At 42.7% G+C, this 25653-nt stretch overlaps 1 protein-coding gene across 1 annotated transcript in view; it reads left to right on the top strand.

Annotated features, from left to right (window-relative positions):
* Positions 1-16830: 16830 nt before the first annotated feature.
* Positions 16831-25653, top strand: part of LOC109883925 (cell adhesion molecule 2) — a 505186-nt gene continuing 496363 nt past the window's right edge. Inside the window, exon 1 of the mRNA XM_031807555.1 lies at positions 16831-17271. Coding sequence (XP_031663415.1) covers positions 17211-17271 — 61 coding nt within the window. The 5' untranslated portion in view covers positions 16831-17210. The remainder of the gene's footprint in view (positions 17272-25653) is intronic.

The raw sequence follows: 25653 nt of genomic DNA, 5'->3' as shown, positions 1-25653 counted from the left end.
CCAGCTTTTTCAAGCAGAAATTTGCATCCTGTAGCTCTAACTCCAAAAAGTTCTGGGACACTGTAAAGTCCATGGAGAACAAGAGCACCTCCTCCCAGCTGCCAACTGCACTGAGGCTAGGTAACACGGTCACCACTGATAAATCCATGATAATCGAAAGCTTCAACAAGCATTTTTCAACGGCTGGCCATGCCTTCCTCCTGGCTACTCCAACCTCGGCCAACAGCTCCGCCCCTGCAGCTACTCGACCAAGCCTCCCTAGCTTCTCCTTTACCCAAATCCAGATAGCAGATGTTCTGACATAGCTGCAAAGTTGTGACCCATACAAATCAGCTGGGCTAGACAATCTGGACCCTCTATTTCTGAAACTGTCCGCCGCCATTGTCGCAACCCCTATTACCAGCCTGTTCAACCTCTCTTTCATATCGTCTGAGATCCCCAAGGATTGGGAAGCTGCCGCAGTCATCCCCCTCTTCAAAGGGGGAGACACCCTGGACCCAAACGGTTACAGACCTATATCCATCCTGCCCTGCCTATCTAAGGTCTTCGAAAGCCAAGTCAACAAACAGATCACTGACCATCTTGAATCCCACCGTACCTTCTCCGCTGTGCAATCCGGTTTCCAAGCCGGTCACGGGTGCACTTCAACCACGCTCAAGGTACTAAACGATATCATAACCACCATCGATAAAAGACAGTACTGTGCAGCCGTCTTCATCGACCTGGCCAAGGCTTTTGACTCTGTCAATCACCTGTCAATCACTCCGTAGCCTCGGTTTTCCTAATGACTGCCTTGCCTGGTTCACCAACTACTTTTCAGACAGAGTTCAGTGTGTCAAATCGGAGGGCATGTTGTCCGGACCTCTGGCAGTCTCTATGGGGGTACCACAGGGTTCAATTCTCGGGCCGACTCTTTTCTCTGTATATATCAATGATGTTGCTCTTGCTGCGGGCGATTCTGTTGCCCTTGCTGCGGGCGATTCCCTGATCCACCTCTACGCAGACGACACCATTCTGTATACTTCTGGCCCTTCTTGGACACTGTGCTATCTAACCACCAAACAAGCTTCAATGCCATACAACACTCCTTCCGTGGCCTCCACCTGTTCTTAAACGCTAGCAAAACCAAATGCATAATTTTCAACCGTTCGCTGCCTGCACCCGCACGCCCGACTAGCATCACCACCCTGGACGGTTCCGACCTAGAATATGTGGACATCTATAAGTACCTAGGTGTCTGGCTAGACTGCAAACTCTCCTTCCAGACTCATATCAAACATCTCCAATCCAAAATCAAATCTAGAGTCGGCTTTCTATTTCGCAACAAAGCCTCCTTCACTCACGCCGCCAAACTTACACAAGTAGAAAATCTAATCAAATCTAATTTTATTTGTCACATACACATGGTTAGCAGATGTTAGTGCGAGTGTAGCGGAATGCTTGTGCTTCTAGTTCCGACAATGCAGTAATAACCAACAAGTAATCTAGCTAACAATTCCAAAACTACTACCTTATAAGGGGATAAAGAATATGTACATAAAGATATATGAATGAGTGATGGTACAGAGCGGCATAGGCAAGATACAGTAGATGGTATTGAGTGCAGTATATACATATGAGATGAGTATGTAAACAAAGTGGCATAGTTAAAGTGGCTAGTGATACATGTATTACATAAGGATGCAGTAGATGATATAGAGTACAGTACATACGTATACATATGAGATGAATAATGTAGGGTATGCAAACATTATATTAGGTAGCATTGTTTAAAGTTGCCAGTGATATATTTTACATAATTTCCCATCAATTCCCATTATTAAAGTGGCTGGAGTTGAGTCAGTGTGTTGCTGACTATCCTACCGATCCTCGACTTTGGCGATGTCATCTACAAAATAGCTTCCAATACTCTACTCAGCAAACTGGATGCAGTTTATCACTGTGCCATCCGTTTTGTTACTAAAGCACCTTATACCACCCACCACTGCAACCTGTATGCTCTAATCGGCTGGCCCTCGCTACATGTTCGTCGCCAGACCCACTGGCTCCAGGTCATCTACAAGTCTATGCTAGGTAAAGCTACGCCTTATCTCAGTTCACTGGTCACGGTGGCAACACCCACCCGTAGCACGCGCTCCAGCTGGTGTATCTCACTGATCATCCCTAAAGCCAAAAGCATCCCTAAAGCCAAAAGCCTCATTTGGTCGCCTTTCCTTCCAGTTCTCTGCTGCATGTGACTGGAACGGGATAGATAATAGACAGTAACAGCAGTATACTGTAGGTAGGGGTAAAGGATAGATAATAGACAGTAACAGTATGTGATGAGTCAAAGTAGTTGGTGCAAATAGGGTCAATGCAGAGAGTCCGGGTAGCTATTGGTTAATTATAACTATTTAACAATCTTGTGGCTTGGAGGTAGAAGTTGTGGCTCATCGGTACCGCTTGCCGTGCGGTAGCAGAGAGAACAGTCTATGACTAGGGTGGCTGGAGTCTTTGACCATTTGTAGGGCCTTCCTCTGACACTGCCTGGTATAGAGGTCCTGGATGGCAGGGAGCTTGGCCCCAGTGATGTACTGGGCAGTACGCACTACCCTCTTTAGCATCTTGTGGTCGGATGCCAAGGCGTTGCCTTACCAAACGGTGGGGCAGCAAGTCAACATGCTCTCAATGGTGCAGCTATATAACTTTTTGAGGACCAACGCCAAATATTTTCAGCCTCCTAAAAGGAAAATCCTCGTTGTTGTTGTCTCTTCACGACTGTGTTGGTGTGTGTGGACCATGATAATTCCTTATTGATGTGTACAACGAGGAACTTGAAGCTCTCGACCTGCTCCACTATAGCCCCGTCGATGTGGACGATTGGGGCGTGCTCGGCCCTCTGTTTCCTGTAGTCCACGATCAGCTCTTTGTTGTTTTTTACCTGGCACCAAACTGAAAAGGTCTCTGAACTCCTCCCTATAGGCAATCTCATTGTTGTCGGTGATCAGGAATACCACCGTTGTGTCGTCAGCAACCTTAATGTTGCTGTAGGAGCCAAGTAGTTGTGGGTGAACAGATAGTACAGGAGGGGACTAAGCATGCACCCCTGAGGTGCCCCCGTGTTGAGGGTCAGATATTTTGTCTAGCAGATCATTCAGTTGGTATGTTGTCAAGGAGGGTGGCCAAGTGTGTTGAGTATCACCCGGTATGGGGACAGGGACAGTGGAGGAAGCTAAACTGACGTCTTTCACTTGCACAGACACACACACTCTCTCTCAGTAGTCACTCGCAGCTTCCAGAGCTGTCCAGTTCTACGTCTGCCAGACCATTTTCTACTAGTTAGGATTTCCATCTACCCTGCCAAAATCCATTTGAGCTATGAGAGATATTCTCCCACTCTCCACATTATTTATTTCTCTCCCGCTCTCTCTTTCTCTCTCCTCTCTTTCTCTCTCTCAACCCACATCCTCCTGAAAAGCACAGAGTACTCTCTCGCTCATTGTCCCTCAGTTTCACGCTCCAACGTTCACTCTCTCTCCCTCTCTCCTCTCACCCTCACACCCTCTCCCTCTTTCTCTCTCTGCTCCTCCCTCTCTCTCTCTCTTCCACTTTCTCACTCTCCCCAACCCCCTTCAAAGCAAAATTCATCCTCTCTTTTTCTCTCATCTATTTCATCGTCAAGTTGTTTTTTAGTGGGCCTCATCATTTAGTATTGAGCTGCAAAAACACTGTTCTTTGTGTTCTGACGTTTTGCCATAGACTTCCTAAAAGAGGCAGCTCGTGTGTGTGTGTATGTGTGTGTGGCCGCCTTCACTTGCTAAGTGTTCATAACCGCTCTGCCAAAGTGGTGCTAAAAGACTGAAGGCTCTCTACAACATAACTACAAACACAGAGTTATCAGCAGAGATACAATGTAAAACAGTAGCCAGTAGGTTACATTTTACTGTAAAACAGCACAGAAGTCATCTCTGGATAGTACATTACTATAATTTTCACAGTAACTTTCCACCATCTTCCTGTATTTTACTGTAATATCAAATCAAATCAATTTTTATTTGTCACATACACATGGTTAGCAGATGTTAATGCGAATGTTGCGAAACGCTTGTGCTTCTAGTTCCGACAATGCAGTAATAACAAACAAGTAATCTAACTAACAATTCCAAAACTACTGTCTTATACACAGGGTAAGGGGATAAAGAATATGTACATAAGGATATATGAATGAGTGATGGTACAGAGCAGCATAGGCAAGATACAGTAGATGGTATCGAGTACAGTATATACATATGAGATGAGTATGTAAACAAAGTGGCATAGTTAAAGTGGCTAGTGATACATGTATTACATAAGGATGCAGTCAATGATATAGAGTACAGTATATACGTATGCATATGAGATGAATAATGTAGGGTAAGTAACATTATATAAGGTAGCATTGTTTAAAGTGGCTAGTGATATATTTCTATCATTTCCCATCAATTCCCATTATTAAAGTGGCTGGAGTTGAGTCAGTGTCAGTGTGTTGGCAGCAGCCACTCAATGTTAGTGGTGGCTGTTTAACAGTCTGATGGCCTTGAGATAGAAGCTGTTTTTCAGTCTCTCGGTCCCAGCTTTGATGCACCTGTACTGACCTCGCCTTCTGGATGATAGCGGGGTGAACAGGCAGTGGCGCGGGTGGTTGATGTCCTTGATGATCTTTATGGCCTTCCTGTAACATCGGGTGGTGTAGGTGTCCTGGAGGGCAGGTAGTTTGCCCCCAGTGATGCGTTGTGCAGACCTCACTACCCTCTGGAGAGCCTTACGGTTGAGGGCGGAGCAGTTGCCGTACCAGGCGGTGATACAGCCCGCCAGGATGCTCTCGATTGTGCATCTGTAGAAGTTTGTGAGTGCTTTTGGTGACAAGCCAAATTTCTTCAGCCTCCTGAGGTTGAAAAGGCGCTGCTGCGCCTTCTTCACGATGCTGTCTGTGTGAGTGGACCAATTCAGTTTGTCTGTGATGTGTATGCCGAGGAACTTAAAACTTGCTACCCTCTCCACTACTGTTCCATCGATGTGGATAGGGGGGTGTAATATCAGAGAACTATACAGTACAATGCTGTAACAAAGCACTCAATTTGATGGGCTTATGTCTGTTAAATTGTCTGTCTTGAATGGTGTGCCCCAAGGCTCTGTACTTGGTCCTCTCTTATTCACTATTTATATAAATGATTTAGACAAAAATGTCCAATGTCCAAAAATGTATTACAACTGTCAGGGAGTCACGTAGAGTAGGCCAGAAGGCTATACTGGAAAACCAAACCTCTATCACGTAGAGTAGGCCAGAAGGCAATACTGGAAAACCTAACCTCTATCAAAAATTTTTTTTAGTTATTCTGTACCAGCTACTTTGTCTCTTGTTTCGCCCACTCACACTTCATGAGGTTAAGCGTGAGGCCTGCATCATGGATCTTCCCCAGGACTCTGCTAAGATGCTGTATGTGCTCCTCCCAGGAGTGGCTGTAGATCACCACGTCGTTCAATTAAGCAGCACAGTAATCGTCACAGTCCTGAAGGACCTTGTCCATCAGCCTCTGGAAAGTTGCAGGGGCCCCATGAAGGCCAAACGGCATGATCTTGAACTAGAACAGGCCCATTGGTGCCGGAATGCAGTGTTGGCCTTGGATTGTTCATCCAGGGGCACCTGCCAGTACCCTTTGCAGAGATCCAATGTGGTGATGTCTTGAGCTCTACCTATTCTCTCCAGTAAGTCGTCAATGCGGGGCATGGGGTAGGCATCAAACTGGGAGATGGCATTCACCTTACGGAAGTCCATGCAGATGCACAAAGACCCATTCTTCTTTGGGGCAATGACAATAGGGCTGCTCCATTCACTTGAAGATGGCTCAACAACATCCATCTCTATCATGGTGGGGACCTCTTCCTTGAGGGCTACCACCAGCCTCTCAGGCACACGGTAAGGATGCTGGCGGACAGGGTTCTGGCCAGGCTTCAAACTAATGACGTGTTCTAGGACTTTGGTTCCTCCTGGTCTCTGACTGAAGAGGGCCAGATACTTGCCAAACAGCTGCTTCAGCTCATCTTGCTTGTTTTCCTCCAGGTGAGCCAGTATGACCTCTGCTCGTCCTTTCCATGCCTCTGTGACCCCATCTGACTCAACCTCTTCTTCTACTATGCGGACCAGAAATGACTTTCCCTTGGATAGTTCCTCTTTCTCCTTGAAGTTCACATGATAGGTTTGCTTCTTCTTACCCTTGTCCGGGTGCAGCACCTTCGTAGGTCACCGGGTCCATCTTCCTCCCGATTAGGTACGGCCCTTTCCACTGCGCAAGGAGCTTGCTGGTAGATGAGGGAAGGAGGAGCAGGACTTTCTGTCCTGTGGCTCAAACTCTCTGTAGCGAGTGTGCTGGTCAAACCCTCTCTTCTGAGCCTTCTGGGCTTGCTGAAGGTTTGCCCTAGCTTCCTCTCGGTACCGCTCCAACCTGTCTCGCATCGGGAGGACGTACTGGACAATCCCCTGTCCCGAGGTAGCTATTGGTGAACCTTCCCAGCACTTCTTCAGCGGGTCCAGTGGTCCCTGCACTGGCCACCCATAGAGGAGTTTGAATGGCGAGAAACCTGTAGATGCCTGAGGCACCTCCCTGTAAGCAAAAAGCAGAAAGGGTAACCACTTATCCCAGTCTTTACCAGTGTCAGCCACAAACTTCCTCAGCATGTTCTTGAGCGTTTGATTGAATCTCTCTATGAGCCCATCCGTTTGGGGATGGTAGGGAGTGGTCCTCAAGCCTTTAATGCCTAGCTGTTGCTGAAGTTGAACCATCAGTCGTGAGGTGAAGTTTTTCCCTTGGTCCATCAGGATTTAATCTGGGATTCCTACACGAGAGAAGAGCTGAACAAGAGCACTGATTATTTTTGGAGTGGTTATGGAATGGAGTGGGAAGGCTTCTGGGAACTGGGTGGCATAGTCACAGATCACCAATATACATGTAACCTGCGCTACTCTTCTCCAAGGGTCCAACAATGTTCGTTGCAATTCTCTTGTATCTGGTAGAGATAACTGGCAGTGAACATAGAGGAGCCCGGTCAGACCTACGGACAGCCCTGGATTTCTGGCACGTGGCGCATGATTTGCAGTAGGTTTGTACATCAATATACATGGAGGGCCAAAAGAAATGGAAGCCTAGCCTAAGATAGGTCTTATGTTGCCCTAGATGACCTGCCCATGGAACTGTATGTGCAAGGTTGAGAACAAGTGGTCTACAGGTAGATGGCACCACCAACTTCCTGCTATCTGCCTCTGACCCAAGGTAGAGTATGTGATTCTCTACCATGAAGATTTACTGACCCTAGCTAAGGCCTTGTCAAACAAACATTTCAAGGTTGCGTCAGACTTCTACAGAGTAGCAAAATTTTGCAGAACATCTCAGACACATCAGCAACAGGTACAGGGGTTCCCACATACTTCTCAAGACGCCACTGGCGGCGTGACTTTCTGGGCCCTTTAGTTCAGAACTATCTGTCAGACTATCACACAAGTCAGGCAATGGTTATAAACCAGCTTTGGCCTGGGCACGAGTGACAACTGACCATGACACCTGAACATCAGACTGGCAAACTGACTGCTCATATAGCTGTCCCCCCACACTTCCCAACAGATTAGAGAGTACAGGCACATCCCTCCCCAAAATCATCTCAAAAGGTAGCTTCTCCATTACCCCAACTTTGAGGAGGTATTTCTGACCCTGAATCTCAACTGTGAGCTCAGCTGTGGGCTGCGGTGACTGGTCACCATGAACACATTGGATCAGTGTCTGATGACCGTAATCATTACCTTTTCTGATCAATGACAGGGAACTGCCGGTGTCAATCATTGCAGTAAGACTTTTACCATTCACTTTAACAGGTACCAAGCCTGACCCTTCCCCCTCTCTGGGTACCATTCTCTTTAACAGGTACCAAGCCTGACCCTTCCAGAGTCTGTCTATTCTGAACCCTTCCCCCTCTCTGGGTACCATTCACTTTAACAGGTACCAAGCCTGACCCTTCCCCTCTCTGGGTACCATTCACTTTAACAGGTACCAAGCCTGACCCTTCCAGAGTCTGTCTATTCTGAACCCTTCCCCCTCTCTGGGTACCATTCACTTTAACAGGTACCAAGCCTGACCCTTCCAGAGTCTGTCTATTCTGAACCCTTCCCCCTCTCTGGGTACCATTCACTTTAACAGGTACTAAGCCTGACCCTTCCAGAGTCTGTCTATTCTGAACCCTTCCCCCTCTCTGGGTACCATTCACTTTAACAGGTACCAAGCCTGACCCTTCCCCTCTCTGGGTACCATTCACTTTAACAGGTACCAAGCCTGACCCTTCCAGAGTCTGTCTATTCTGAACCCTTCCCCCTCTCTGGGTACCATTCACTTTAACAGGTACCAAGCCTGATCCTTCCAGAGTCTGTCTATTCTGAACCCAGTAACCTGAGAGCTTGGATTTATGTAGGGGACACATGGAAGCTTTGTGCCCCTGCTGCCGGCAGTAAAAATAGGTTGGACCCCTACCATCAGAGCGAACTGCATGATCCCTTACCTCCCTCCTCCCAGACACATAACCCCCAGAATTACCTCCACCATCTCTGGCGTCGCTGATGTCCCTTGTGTCTCTGAGACTACTTGGAGCGGGTGCTGCAGGTCGGGGTGGGCCCCCTTTATGTGCATTAAGGTACTGCAGTGCAAGCTTGGCTGCCATAAGCCCGTCCTTGGGCTCGTGCTCTCGGACCCTAGGTTGTGTGGTAGAACTTGTAGAAGTTGCTCGAGGATGATGACCTCACCGATTTCGTCCTGTGTATTCTCCTCCGGTCGAACCCATCGTCGGTAGAGACCATTAATACGTCTCTGTCGGCGACTCACCCGATGGCGTCGATGCAGCTCTGAAGCGTTGACGGGTAGGTCTCTGGGGATGTCCAACTTCACCAGCAGCGCTTCCTTCAAGCCCTTGAAGATGTTGGACAGCCCCTCATCCATTGCTGTGTAAGCCTCTAAGGCCTTGCCCGTGAGCAATGGGACAAGCCTGCAGGCCCACTCTACCTTCGGCCACTGCCACGTCTTGGCCATGCGCTCAAACCTCAGCAGGTAGTTTTCAATGTCCTCCCCCTGCTGGTATGAGGGCATCATTGGCTCCTTCCTCAGGTACGCTGGAAGATGGACGTTAACACTGCTGGACTGGTCTCCTGGTGCTGGAGCTGGCCTCATTACTGCTTGGGGAGCCTGCTGTGGAGTTGAAATCCCTGCTGTGTCGAGCCTTTGTCGTCCTGGTGTAGGGCTCCTAGTTTCTCATACTTTACCTCTTCTTCACCAGAAGATTCAATTGTATTCCACCCCAGTCCAACTTCAGGTACCTTTTCTAACAGTTGATGCTGCTGCTGAGAACACAATCCTGTACACATTCCTTTACCTCTCTTGTTGGAATTCACTGATTTGCAGTGCGCCATCCCACCACTGCCACCATCTGTCACGTAGAGTAGGCCAGAAGGCTATACTGGAAAACCTAACCTCTATCACGTAGAGTAGGCCAGAAGGCTATACTGGAAACCTAACCTCTATCAAAATAAAAAGATGGCGGAGCCGCAAATGTTCTTCTCTGCAAGGGTGTTTATTTAAAACAACAGTACTGCCATCTAACATATACCTTATGGGCCAGCTAAACACAATGCTGCCCCATCCACAGTACTGGCATCTAACATATACCTTATGGGCCAGCTAAACACAATGCTGCCCCATCCACAGTACTGCCATCTAACATATACCTTATGGGACAGCTAAACACAATGCTGCCCCATCCACAGTACTGCCATCTAACATATACCTTATGGGCCAGCTAAACACAATACTGCCCCATCCACAGTACTGCCATCTAACATATACCTTATGGGCCAGCTAAACACAATGCTACCCCATCCACAGTACTGCCATCTAACATATACCTTATGGGCCAGCTAAACACAATGCTGCCCCATCCACAGTACTGCCATCTAACATATACCTTATGGGCCAGCTAAACACAATACTGCCCCATCCACAGTACTGCCATCTAACATATACCTTATGGGCCAGCTAAACACAATACGGTCCCATCCACAGTACTGCCATCTAACATATACCTTATGGGCCAGCTAAACACAATACTGCCTCATCAACAGTACTGCCATCTAACATATACCTTATGGGCCAGCTAAACACAATGCTGCCCCATCCACAGTACTGCCATCTAACATATACCTTATGGGACAGCTAAAAACAATGCTGCCCCATCAACAGTACTGCCATCTAACATATACCTTATGGGCCAGCTAAACACAATACTGCCCCATCCACAGTACTGCCATCTAACATATACCTTATGGGACAGCTAAACACAATGCTGCCCCATCAACAGTACTGCCATCTAACATATACCTTATGGGCCAGCTAAACACAATACTGCCCCATCCACAGTACTGCCATCTAACATATACCTTATGGGCCAGCTAAACACAGTACTGCCATCTAACATATACCTTATGGGCCAGCTAAACACAATGCTGCCCCATCCACAGTACTGCCATCTAACATATACCTTATGGGCCAGCTAAACACAATGCTGCCCCATTCACAGCTCAATCCAAAATGACTCTCCATGAACTGAAAGAGAGGCTATTTTTGTAGGGCTAGCCCCTCCCCTCAGAACAATTAACACTAATTAATTAAGCAATTACCTCGTCAAACCTACATTTTCCATTAACTAAACATAAAGTATATACCTTGCAACATGTTTATGAAACAATATCACAACATAACATTTACCAAATGACCTCACTACTGACAGTGTCTTTCAATATGCCAATTTACATGAATGAACCATTCGGGACAGGCACTACAAAGTCAGCCCAATTCCCTTAGCTCGGGTCCTTATCCAGCATACCCGGAAGCTACAGAGATAGAGAGGAACAGAACAAACAAACAACTCATCCACAACATCGCTAAGTATAATACATATATTAATTATGACAAGAAGTTAATTTGTGTGTCGATCCACATTGTTAACTTATCTGATAACGGAACAGGGAGGAGTGATGAATGACTTCTACGTCACACAGGGCCAGGAGATTGAGGTTGTAACCTCATATAAATATCTTGGAATTTTAATTGATGACAGCCTCTTTTTAAATTGCATATTCAACAACTTACAAAAAAATTTAGGCTGAAATTGGGATTTTATTTTAGGAATAAGGCCTGTTTTTCTGTTGAAGCCAGAAGGAGGCTTGTATATCAGCTACATTTATGCCTTTACTAGACTATGGGGATATTTTATATATGAATGCTTCCGCTCAGTGTTTGAGATCAATCGACACTCTTTACCGTGGCACTTTGAGATTTATTTTAAACTGCAAAACCCTTATGCACCACTGCACTTTGTATACCAGGGTTGGCTGGCCTTCTCTAGTCACTCGTAGGTACCCATGTGGTGGGTACTCATTTTTATTGTTCAGAAATGTGGTGGGTACTCTTCGTTCGCTGGACTTTATCCTGCTAACTGTTCCAAATGTCCGAAACTGAATTTGGTAAAAGAGCTTTTATGTACTCTGCTCTTGGAACACCTTACAAAATACTTTTAAACTGGAAGAACTTGTCCCGATTGCTGTTTTTAATTCACTGATGAAGGATTTTGAGGCTGATTCCCTGACCTGTCAATGTTTTTCATTTGCTGTGTTATACTCTTGTTAATTCAATGGTTTTTACTAGATGTTGTCTGTCTGCAATTTTTTTGTAATGACTTGGTGCTGCCTATCTTGGCCAGGGCGCTCTTGAAAAAGAGATTTTAATCTCAATGAGCCCTTCCTGGTTAAATAAATAAAATTAGCCTAAATTAGCCTAATTAGCCTAATATACTGTAAATGCTACTGTAATTGTAACATTGGTATTTTACAGTATTTTACTATAATTATACGGGACATGTCGTGTCTTTGGCATCATTAAAATTGAAGACTGTTATTTTATCAAATCAATCCCCTGTAATTATTATTAAGTGATTAAACTAATAATGTAATTAACTAGGAAGTCGGGGCACCAAGGAAAATCTTCAGATTATAAAGTTATAATTTTCCAAATATAACTCTTCAGATATTTTAATATCTGATCAATTAGTCTTCTTATTAATTGTCATGACGTTGGCCTGTTGGTGAGGTTTATAACCCCCATAAATACCTTTCCCCCTTTCCTGTCTACTCTACAGAAGGACACTTGGAAAGCCCTTTGTTAACATAGCGAATCTGGTAACATCAAAAGGGTGGTGAACAGAACCATATTTCGGTAATCCTACCAGTTGAAAATATGCGTTGGTACTTAATGAATATGACATCAAATCAGTTGTCGTCTGAGACATTATTACTGATAGGATGACAATAAACTGTTTCTTGGAAAGTCTACACATTATAGTTATCAGATTCACATGGAATTGTTGTGCAATTTAAATGTTTAAATATTAAACTATTTGTAGCTTCTAAATGAGAGAATTGGTTTTCATAAGTGAACTAGGCTCAACTCAGTGGCCCCGCCCAAGTTAACAGGTTAAACGGGCTAATATCAAACTACAGAACTAAGCCAACCTTAGCGTGAGCTCAAAGTATGGTAACTTGGAATGAACTTTGAACTCTTATTCACTAAAGAAGTGATACCTCCTAGTCGTTGAGTTAGCAGCAGCAGCTGTAAGCGTGGGCTAGGAAAGGACGGACAAAGTATCTGAACTACCAAATGACGATGGAACTAAAAAGTATCTGTGTACCAGACATTCTTCAGAGGACAGGGAGATCTCAGTTGAGCAACACGGCCTTCCATCTACGACCAACCTATTGAAGCGCGGCTCAGAATAAATATTTCTTGCATTTTCCTTTTCCAAATGGGCGGTTATTTAGAATGCATAAGATTCTGTATTTATGATAGCATAACTGCATTGGGCCCGATAGAGATCCAAACCTTTTGTTCCTCAGTCTTCCCGCGCTTTCATTTCACCCAACCCCCTTTCTTTGTGTAACCAGCCGTCATATCTGTTCCGTCCTTATGGACGTTTTCTTTTATGACATATTTAGTAATCAATGTATGACTCATTCTGTGTGATTAGTTAGGTATTTAGTAAATAAATAATTAAACCAAATTTTGTATTGATGATTCAACTTGGATACTTCAGAGTAATATTCAGAAATGACAACATTTCTAGCTGCAGACTAGTAATTAGTATCTAAGATTTGCTCTTATTCGGTAGGGATCGATAGTCTCAGAGTTGAAACATTTCCAGCCATGTAGCCAATGCTCCACGTGGTATGGTTAGGAATTCAATAACTATTCACAATCACAGCTCACACTGTGGGTTTGCTTAGTCTGAACTCAAAGCTGTGCCACCTCAGTTTACACCGAGGTACGTGTGGTCTGAAGAGGATTTCCTCAGGAGGGGGTTTTATTCGTAATAGAAAGGGCAGTTCTATGACGCCGGATCATGTCTGTGCTCACGGGGGCCAATGAGTTAGTTCAACTTTAAAGGGAATACAATTCTCTCACATTAATACACATTACCACAACTAGGGGGGATATATAGAAGACACATTACCACTACTAGGGGGGATTTATAATACACATTACCACTACTAGGGGGATTTATAATACACATTACCACTACTAGGGGGGATTTATAATACACATTACCACTACTAGGGGGGTTTATAATACACATTACCACTACTAGGGGGGTTTATAATACACATTACCACTACAAGGGGGGATTTATAATACACAGTACCACTACTAGGGGGGATTTATAATATACATTACCACAACTAGGGGGGATTTATAATACACATTACCACTACTAGGGGGGTTTATAATACACATTACCACAACTAGGGTGGATTTATACAGTGTCAAGAATAATTTCTGCATAAATCCGTCATTAAATTTGATCTTAAATTCATCTAGGTCACAACAATAGACAAAGTCTGCTTAAAACACAAAAAATATAAGTTTTCATGTCTTTATTGAACACACCGTGTAAGCATTCACTGTACTTGGTGGGAAAAAGTATGTGAAACATTGGATAAAATAACTGGTTGACCCTCCTTTAGCAGCAGCAACCTCAAACAAACTTTTTCTGTAGTTGCTGATCAGAACTACACAATGGTCAGGAGGAATTTTGGACCATTCCTCTTTACAAAATGGTTTCAGTTCAGCAATATTCTTGGAATGTCTGGTGTGAACTGTTCTCTTGAGGTCATGCCACAGCATCTCAATTGGATTGAGGTCAGGACTCTGAATGGGCCACTCCAGAAGGCATATTTTCGTCTGTTGAAGTAATTCTGTTGTTGATTTACTTCTGTGTTTTGGGTCGTTGTCCTGTTGCATCACCCAACTTCTGTTGAGCTTCAATTGGCGGACAGATAGCATAACATTCTCCAGCAAAATGAACTTGGGAATTCATTTTTCCGTCGATGATAGCAAGCTGTCCAGGCCCCGAGGCAGCCAAGCAGCCCCAAACTATGATGCTTCCTCCACCATACTTTACAGTTGGGATGAGGTTTTGATCTTGGTGTGCTGTGCCTTCTTTACTCCACACATAGTGTTGTGTGTTCCTTCCAAACAACTCAACTGTAGTTTAATCTGTCCACAGAATATTTTGCCAGTAGCACTGTGGAACATCCAGATGCACTTTTGCAAACTTCAGATGTGCAGCAAAGTTTTTGGGGGACTGCATTTGCTTCTTCCGTGGTGTCCTCCTATGACCACCATTCTTGTTTAGTGTTTAACGTATCGTAGACTTGTCAACAGAGATGTTAGCATGTTCCAGAGATTTCTGTAATTCTTTAGCTGACACTCTAGGATTCTTCTTAACCTCATTGAGCATTCTGCACTGTGCTCTTGCAGTCATCTTTGCAGGACGGACACTCCTAGGGAGAGTAGCAACAGTGCTGAACTTTATCCATTTATAGACAATTTGTCTTACTGTGGACTGATGAACATCAAGGCTTTTAGAGATACTTTTGTAACCCAGCTTTATGCAAGTCAACAATTCTTAGGTCTTCTGAGATCTATTTTGTTCGAGGCATGGTTCACATCAGGCAATACTTCTTGTGAATAGCAAAGAAGAATTTTGTGGGTGTTTTTTTATAGGGCAAGGCAGCTGTTACCGACATCTCCAATCTCGTCTCATTGACTCCAGGATAGCTGACTCCTGACTCCAAAAGGGTGTAGACAGAGAAGGTGTGTGTAACAGGGTTGGTTAGGTTTCCACTTGCCTGTAAAGAAAGGTGTGTTTAGTGATTAAAGCATTCTTATTTGTTGGTTCAATTCCGATGACAATAAGGTGTGTTGTGATTGGCCCCGCTTGACAATAGGTGGAGATCCGAATGTCAGGTCTCCCCAGTATGAAAATGTGATGCAAGGGGTAGGTGACGTTCTGAATACTGTTTTCTGTTGTCTATTTTACAATGTGTACAAGTTTGCTGTACGTTACTGATTTATACATGTGTGGGTATATGGTACCTGTTAGGGATTGAGGGGCTTTCTGGGATGTGCTTTGGCATATGATTGGTGTAAATAAGTGTGTTAGCTAGCATACACTGATGTAATGGTCACATAAGCCCACTGCTAACACAGTTGTCTTCATGATACAGAGTTTGACCAATGACACCCATCAACGTCATTAAGCTCTGCACAACTAACGTTTCCTGTTTAACTACACAACTAACATGCTGTTTCCTGTTTAAGTACACAACTAACGTGCTGTTTCCTGTTTAACTACACAACTAATGTGCTGTTTCCTGTTTAACTACACAACTAATGTGCTGTTTCCTGTTTAAGTACACAACTAACGTGCTGTTTCCTGTTTAACTACACAACTAACGTGCTGTTTCCTGTTTAACTACACAACTAACGTGCTGTTTCCTGTTTAACTACACAACTAACTGCTGTTTCCTGTTTAACTACACAACTAATGTGCTGTTTCCTGTTTAACTACACAACTAACTGCTGTTTCCTGTTTAACTGCACGTATTTACACATGTTATATTTTGTGTTGTATTTTTGTATTTTGTTCATGGCCAGTATGAAAATGTGATGCAAGGGATGTTTACCATCCACAGTCATCATCATCATTAAGCCCTGCTCAACTAACGTGCTGTTTCCTGTTTAACAACAGATAATAAATATTGCTCAACTGGGACCACTGGCTGTGGTGATTTATTTGAACAAAACACAACGCAGGGAGAGTACGATTAACATCTGTTACACGTGTTTGTATCTTCCGAAAGTTGATTGCATTTGATTTGGAACCCGGCTGCTTCCGGCTGCATGAGCCAGGGACCCCGTTCAAGTCCGTTCAAAACAAAGTCCGTTCAAAACAAAAGTGACGTCATTAAGCACGTGTAGTAATTACTGGGACTCCGTGTTTTCCCATGCAAAAGGCCTTCCAAAATGAAACAAATTGTTAGAAAATGCTAACTTTTATTTTATATAAATTAGATGTATGATTCTGGACAATGCTGATAACTGTTCCGTTGAGATAGGCGCTCCTCCTGTCCTGCTTCGTCCGACCAGTAGCCGGCAGTTTAGGATAATTGAATCCGCCCAGATTGCCTGTCAATTGCTGTTCAGGATTTAAACGCCTCACAAACTCTCTGCTCGGCTAGAGGGCTCCCGCGGCTCGGCGAATAGAAAACCCCCGATTCCTCTTTTAACCTCCCGCGACACACACACACACACACACAGTGCTCAACTACGCACGGCCCTGATTGGTTAACCAATCCTATCAGTCACCACTGTGTGGGCGGGACTGACACACGCGCCTCCGGAGCTCAGAGCAGCACTTTACCGATTCTGTGCGTGAGAGCAAAGTGAGGAAGACGGCAGCATCTCTTCTTCTTACCAGAGGAAACACAACGAATCATTATCACAGCTATAGTGCTACGGAGCAGTTACATCTAATCTGCGCGCTACCCAATTCCCGGTACATCTTCTAGGCCACCCAAGGGGACTAAACCGAATAAAGGGAGGACAACGTTAGGGAAGCCTTATTACCGATCGATACGCACGAGGAGCCCATATATATACGGATCTCACAGCAACACGAGGACTGACGAGGCCACCCCACCTGGATAACAAACCGCTTAACGTAGAACGGAGAGCTTTCGGTAACGCTAGTAAAGAGAGCGAGAAGACAGGATGATTCTCAAGCATCACTTGGTCCTGACACTGTGCGCAGTCTACGGGACCCTGCTAAAAGGTAAACCTGCTGGTTTTAACTTTTACATGGAATGGATTTTGGTGTTTGTGTGCATAGCAAATTTGCAATCAGAATTTTACAACCACAGTGTGTCATTTCAAATCTTCTTAGAAATGATATGTGACCATTACAAATCGTGTTAAACTAACACTTATTTCAAAGTGTTGATGAACAAACAAGGCAGGAGTGTTGCATCCCAAACACCGCGGTTGTTGCAATTTCTGACTTAAATTAAGTCTTTATTAGAGCTGTCACACTTTCTCTAGTCTTCGGGAATTAACACCTGTTGTGTTAGTCACTCGTTTTTTAGGGTGTTGTTTTTACACCGTAGGGTGTAACGCCTTAAATGCATATTAATTTCCTAGGGTGCCTTTCAGGTGAATTTGAGAAGTACCAGTACCACCCACGACTGTTTTCTAGCGACAGAGACATAATTGTTGCATTCAATGGTTGTCAGTCCTGTAGCACCAAGCAAGTTCCTTAAAAATATGAAATATTTAAATGTTTTTATGTATTTTTTTGCATAACTTTTTTTTGACAATGTCTTTTCTTCAACAACCCTAGTTTTTAACGCCAACACAGTGGTCTGAAACTCCTGGTTTGCAGGCCACATCGGCCTGTTACACGTTACGCTGGCTTGCAAAGAGTTCTATAAATCATATTGGAATCCAGCCACAGTTCGAATAGCAAACAATTCAAAACTTTTAAATCCCCGGCAATTATTGCCATGGTAAGGAACATTGATAAATTAGATTGGAATAACCATCTCAACAACAGGTGAAATTAATCCAACCACTTACAATTTGGATTAGTTAAAAAAATGTATGTTGTTTATATCTGTGTAGTATAAGATCAATTAATCAGAAACAGGTGAGTTAATTAATTAATGTTATTTTTGTGTCAAATCGACAATTGGCAACCCATCCCTTATGGGATTAATTGACACATAAACAAACATTACAATAATTCACTGCTAATTAAATTACAATTCTTCTTTGTCTGTTCTCTGCATTGCACATGGCAGAAAGAGTGAACAAATACATAATAATAAGGTTATCCAAACAATATTGATATCCCTAGAGTAAAATAACATGCATATATATACACATACATACATACATCCACGCTGTATATATATATACACATACATACATCCACGCTGTATATATATACACATACATACATACATACATCCACGCTGTATATATATATACACATACATACATACATACATCCACGCTGTATATATATATACACATACATGCATATGACAATACATACATACATACATCCACGCTGTATATATATACACATACATGCATACATCCACGCTGTATATATATACACATACATGCATACATCCACGCTGTATATATACACATACATACATACATCCACGCTGTATATATATACATACATACATACATACATCCACGCTGTATATATATACACATACATACATCCACGCTGTATATATATACACATACATGCATATGACAATACATACATACATCCACGCTGTATATATATACACATACATGCATATGACAATACATACATACATCCACGCTGTATATATATACACATACATGCATATGACAATACATACATACATCCACGCTGTATATATATACACATACATGCATATGACAATACATACATACATCCACGCTGTATATATATATACATACATACATCCACGCTGTATATATACACATACATACATCCACGCTGTATATATATACACATACATACATACATACATCCACGCTGTATATATACACATACATACATCCACGCTGTATATATACACATACATACATACATCCACGCTGTATATATATACATACATACATACATATGACAATACATACATACATCCACGCTGTATATATATACATACATACATACATATGACAATACATACATACATCCACGCTGTATATATACACATACATGCATATGACAATACATACATACATACATCCACGCTGTATATATATACACATACATGCATATGACAATACATACATACATACATCCACGCTGTATATATACACATGCATACATATGACAATACATACATACATACATACATACATCCACGCTGTATATATACACATACATACATACATCCACGCTGTATATATATACACATACATGCATATGACAATACATACATACATACATACATACATCCACGCTGTATATATACACATACATACATACATACATCCACGCTGTATATATACACATACATACATCCACGCTGTATATATATACACATACATGCATATGACAATACATACATACATACATCCACGCTGTATATATATACATACACACATACATCCATCCACGCTGTATATATATACACATACATACATACATACATCCACGCTGTATATATATACACATACATGCACACATACATACATCCACGCTGTATATATACACATACATGCATATGACAATACATACATACATCCACGCTGTATATATACACATGCATACATACATACATCCACGCTGTATATATATACACACACACACATACATACATCCACGCTGTATATATACACATGCATACATACATACATCCACGCTGTATATATATACACATACATGCATATGACAATACATACATACATACATCCACGCTGTATATATATACACATACATGCATATGACAATACATACATACATACATCCACGCTGTATATATATACACATACATGCATATGACAATACATACATACATCCACGCTGTATATATACACATGCATACATACATACATACATCCACGCTGTATATATATACACATACATGCATATGACAATACATACATACATCCACGCTGTATATATACACATGCATACATACATACATACATCCACGCTGTATATATATACACATACATGCATATGACAATACATACATACATCCACGCTGTATATATATACACATACATGCATATGACAATACATACATACATACATCCACGCTGTATATATATACACATACATGCATATGACAATACATACATACATACATCCACGCTGTATATATACACATGCATACATACATACATACATACATACTGCTGTATATACAGTGGGGCAAAAAAGTATTTAGTCAGGCACCAATTGTGCAAGTTCTCCCACTTAAAAAGATGAGAGAGGCCTGTAATTTTCATCATAGGTACACTTCAACTATGACAGACAAAATTAGAAAAAAAAATCCAGAAAATCGCATTGTAGGATTTTGAATGAATTTATTTGCCAATTATGGTGGAAAATAAGTATTTGGTCACCTACAAACAAGCAAGATTTCTGGCTCTCACAGACCTGTAACTTCTTCTTTAAGAGGGACCTCTGTCCTCCACTCGTTACCTGTATTAATGGCACCTGTTTGAACTTGTTATCAGTATAAAAGACACCTGTCCAGGTGGTCTGTCTCCTCATGGCTACATAATACCAGGGTATTGTCACGCGGGACTAGGTGTGTGTGTGCATGAATCAGATGCAGAGAGAGAGTAACGGAGTACAGTGCTTTACTATTGCACACCCAATACAATACAGGGCGCAGGACACTATACCAGACAACCCAAAACCACAGGGTGTCCAGTATAGAAAATAAAATACACCACGACCTAATATGTACACACGTAACAAAAGACAATCCCGCACAAAACAAGGGCGGGTCAAACTACTACATATAGGGAAGCTAATTAAACCAAAATACACACAGGTGGAACTAATAAGACAAAACCAACAGACAAACGAAAAAGGGATCGGTAGCGGCTAGTAGGACGGTGACCGCTGAGCACCACCCGAACAGGCAGGGGAGCCAATTTCGGCGGAAGTCGTGACAGGTATATCTGGTGGTCTGTCTCCTCATGGCTACATAATACCAGGGTATATCTGGTGGCCTGTCTCCTGCCCTGTCACCCACTAGGGTCCCAGATATACGTGCTAATGCATTGGAATGAATGTAATTTAATGTGCATAATCTTTTGGATGATTTGGGTGCCTATGGGACCTGTTGTGCACACTTGCTTTGTGTGTTCAATGGAGAAATGAAGGCTTGCTTTGGTTGTGTTCAATGGAGACATGAACGGTAAACAGTTTAGAGCGCACAAAGCACACCTCACAAAGAGGCTTAGCATCTTCCCTGGTGAGCAGGTTTTTGTTGCAGCAGCAACAACATCTCAAACATTTTTTTCCATTATTGGTTCATTACGAATCGTCTGAAAACAAATGGAGGAAACTGCATAGTAGGCTATATATAAAGAAACCTGTTTTCTTCTAATGAGGACAGTCATTCAGATAATGATTTCACTGTAAATCATCTCAGGCTAGAGAGAGAGAGAGAGAGAGAGAGAGAGAGAGAGAGAGAGAGAGAGAGAGAGAGAGAGAGAGAGAGAGAGAGAGAGAGAGAGAGAGAGAGAGAGAGAGAGAGAGAGAGAGAGAGAGAGAGAGAGAGAGAGAGAGAGAGAGAGAGAGAGAGAGAGAGAGAGAGAGAGAGAGAGAGAGAGAGAGAGAGAGAGAGAGAGAGAGAGAGAGAGAGAGAGAGAGAGAGAGAGAGAGAGAGAGAGAGAGAGAGAGAGAGAGAGAGAGAGAGAGAGAGAGAGAGAGAGAGAGAGAGAGAGAGAGAGAGAGAGAGAGAGAGAGAGAGAGAGAGAGAGAGAGAGAGAGAGAGAGAGAGAGAGAGAGAGAGAGAGAGAGAGAGAGAGAGAGAGAGAGAGAGAGAGAGAGAGAGAGAGAGAGAGAGAGAGAGAGAGAGAGAGAGAGAGAGAGAGAGAGATATATGCACTAACATACATGCAGCCATGGTATGATCCTGATAGTTTAAACCCAGTGTGAAAATAATGTTGACTCCTTCCAAACTATGCGTGTCAAGGTCCCAGTGGGTAATGACTTGGCATTGAAAGCCTGTCACTGCCTCTATATCACTGTGTGTGTTTACTCCTCTTCTCTGTGGCCATTTATCTGTGTCTGTCACTGGGTTCTGGATGAAAAGTCTCTTTGGCAGCGCAGTAGCATTCCCACATTGTGTGTCTGAGTGTCTTTCTCTGTATGTGTGTGGGTGTCTCTGTATGTGTTTGTTCTTAAATAGTTAGCTCACTCCTCAGCACAACAGCAGTCAATGTGTAATCTCTCTCTCTGTTACATTTCAATTTAAGGGGCTTTATTGCCATGTTGTGTTGTATGATGGGAAACATATGTTTACATTTCCAAAGCAAATGAAATATGAAAAAAAATGAACATTTGTCACACTTTACTCTGACATCATCAGAGTGTGTAGCTGAACACTGCATACTGGAAACACTCGCTTTGTTATTTCAACTAAAACAACCCATCTTTGTTAAACATGAATACCAAACTTTGCATGGATTCCGTGACACGGTTAGCGGTTCCAACCCTGCAGGATCTGTATCTACTACGCTTTGTTTCAGGACAAACTGATCACTGAGTTCCAATGTGGCAGTTGTTTGCTTGCCGGGGATTATAGGCTTGAGGAGGCTTCCCTGATCACGCTGGTCGCCAGCCTACACAGAGTAGAATGTTTACCTTTTCTATCCTGGTGGCTGAATGTAGGTTTGCACTTGTTGGATGCCAGTCGTTATCCGACTGGCTGGTGTTGCCTGGGGATCATTCACCAGGGGAGCCATCTCCTGCCTCTCCTCCCCCATCTGAATTATGTAATGAATGTATTGTAATGTTTTTCAAATGGTATAACTGCCTTCATTGTACCGGACTCCAGGAAGAGTGGCTGGGGATCCATAATAAATCCCCAGGAAGAGTAGCTGCTGCCTTGGGCAGGAACTAATGGGGATCCATAATAAACCCCAGGAAGAGTAGCTGCTGCTAACGTTATATCTTTAGAAAAAGCTGCGGTAGCAAGGATTATCTACACATACTGAGCAGCTCATGTTATAGACAGAAGCGAGCTACATGGCAGACCAATCTGAATTTATCCCTCGGCATCATCAACACACTCATTATCTCAGCCAATCATGAAGGTTCCTGTCTTTTTCTATGGCTAAACCTACTAGGCTTGTAATTTAGCAATTGTATTTGTATTTACAGATGGTATACATCTAGCTATTGTCGAAATTCACTTTCTTAGATACAGTACTTAGAACAGCTATTCAGCCGTAACATTGATTGGTAGAAAGGCTACTTTTTTGTCGTCTTCACCCCGTGTTGATTTTCAGGGTCGTAACCAATGAAGACCTAACCTGCAGTTTGAGTCCTTCTGGTCTTTTATGTTCATAAACAACTCAATCTTTTTACACTCTGGTAAAAAGGGGGAGTTTCCGACTTGCTGACATGCTCTCTGAGCTCCCTCGGGTGTGGCTACTTACTGGGGCAAAGTATCATCACAAACTATGATCTTATTAGAAAACTAAAATCACATTCCTATCTTAACAAGAACATTATCATTCTCTGTGATATTTCCTACACAACTTAAAGGATGAAAACCTTACATGTACAGTGTGTATACTGTTCAAGTTATAATATAATAATATATTGCCACATCTTTTGCAGTATACATTTAGAAAATATGAAGAGTGATACTCAGTAATGTGTTGGATTTACCCCAAATATAACGCTTTGTATTCACGACATAAAGGTAATTTCTTTGCCATATTTTTTGCAGTTTTTCTTTATTGCCTTTTTGCAAACAGGATGAATGTTTTTGAATATTCTTATTCTGTATAGGCTTCATTCTTTTCACACTGTCGATGTGGCATATTATGGCATCACTACAATGTTGTTTTTTCACCAATCTACCAATACGTTCTTTATGAGGCATTGGAAAACCTTCCTGTTGTTGAACCTGTGTTTGAAGTGTACTGCTCAACTGAGGCACTTTACAGTTAATTGTATGTGTTGAGTACAGAGATGAGGTCGGCGCTCAAAAAGTTATGTTCAACACTATTATTTCATACAGGGTGAGTCTATGATGGTATTCTGTCAGGGTGAAGGGTTGTAGGAAGTCAGGCGCAGGAGAGCAGCTAGTTGGTAGCAGGACTGAGCCTTTTATTTGGCGACCCAAAAGCACACGACACAACTAACACGAAATACAAATAAGAGTTTAACATAACCCAGCTTAATGTGCGCATACATGAACAGATGAACAATACCACACAAAGACATGGAAAAACAAGGGTTAAATACACAACACATAATGAGGGAACCAGGTGTCTGGAAAAACGAGACAAAACAAATGGAAAATGGATCGGTGATGGCCAGAAGACCGGCGACGCTGACCGCCGAACACCGCCCGAACTAGGAGAGGCATCGACTTCGGCAGAAGTCATGTGACTTAGTGCTGCCTTGTAAAAACATACTTGAGGCAATGACTGATCAAGTATATCTCCTCAAAGGTATTTAGTCCTATTAAATCACAGTGATATCATTCCGCCACAGCTTCCCATGTTGATACGGGTGTTGTATTGTAAGTAGTAATTCTGTGCCTGTTAATTTAATTTCCATTGATAGCTCTGTTAGCTCCTGTAAGGAACCCACTGTTGTTAGCTTCACCTATGCAATTAATAATTGAATATCAAGCTATCGTTTTGCTGCATGTGGTCATAAGGGCTATTGTCATTAAAAACGTTTTGTAAAAATTTACCTGAATTTTACTTTGGATTCAAAGTTGCAGAACACAATCAGGAAACCCATTGTGGCTAGCTCATCCAGATCTATTTACTCTTGTGTCACCATGGACACTCCTGCTGTTTTCAAATCTCGCAGAGGACTGTTGCGTATATACGTATATACTTTGATCATGAATAAGGATGTTGCCATTGCTTGACAATGGCAACATCTCTGTCCCCTAAAATTGTGAGCTGATGGTTGTAAAAATGGCCATGAGCCTCTGAGCATCTCTGTCCCCTAAAAGTGTGAGCTGTTGGTTGTAAAAGTTAAAGAATATCTGTCTTGAGTTCAACTTGACTCAGCTGATAACGAAACTCACTCGGATTAATGTAAAAAAAAAACTTAGCAAACTCCTCATTGATTGACCTTTTCCTGACTAACCGTTCCCGGTAACTATTTAGCTAGTGGGTTTTTTGCTAATAATATCAGTGACCACTGGCCCATTGCTTGTATTAGAGATACCAAATTGAAACACTCTGACCCTCGTATAATTGTGAATTGCTCTATATTATTCAGCTCCTTGTTTCTACTACCAGACCCTGTTTTGGCACACATTTTTCTCATCCATTTTTTACCTCTCTGGCTGATAAACATTCCCCTTTCAAGCAAGTCAGAGAAAAAAAATGAACTAATCCATGGGCCTCTCTCCTCCCCCGCCTCTCTTCTCTCCTCCCGCTCCCCCTGCCTCTCTTTCTCTCCTCCCCGCCTCTC

Source organism: Oncorhynchus kisutch, linkage group LG28, assembly GCF_002021735.2.
Source record: "Oncorhynchus kisutch isolate 150728-3 linkage group LG28, Okis_V2, whole genome shotgun sequence".
Classification (NCBI taxonomy): Eukaryota; Metazoa; Chordata; class Actinopteri; order Salmoniformes; family Salmonidae; genus Oncorhynchus; species Oncorhynchus kisutch.
Note: the sequence above shows the minus strand (reverse complement) of the source record. Positions and strands in the feature narration are given on the sequence as shown.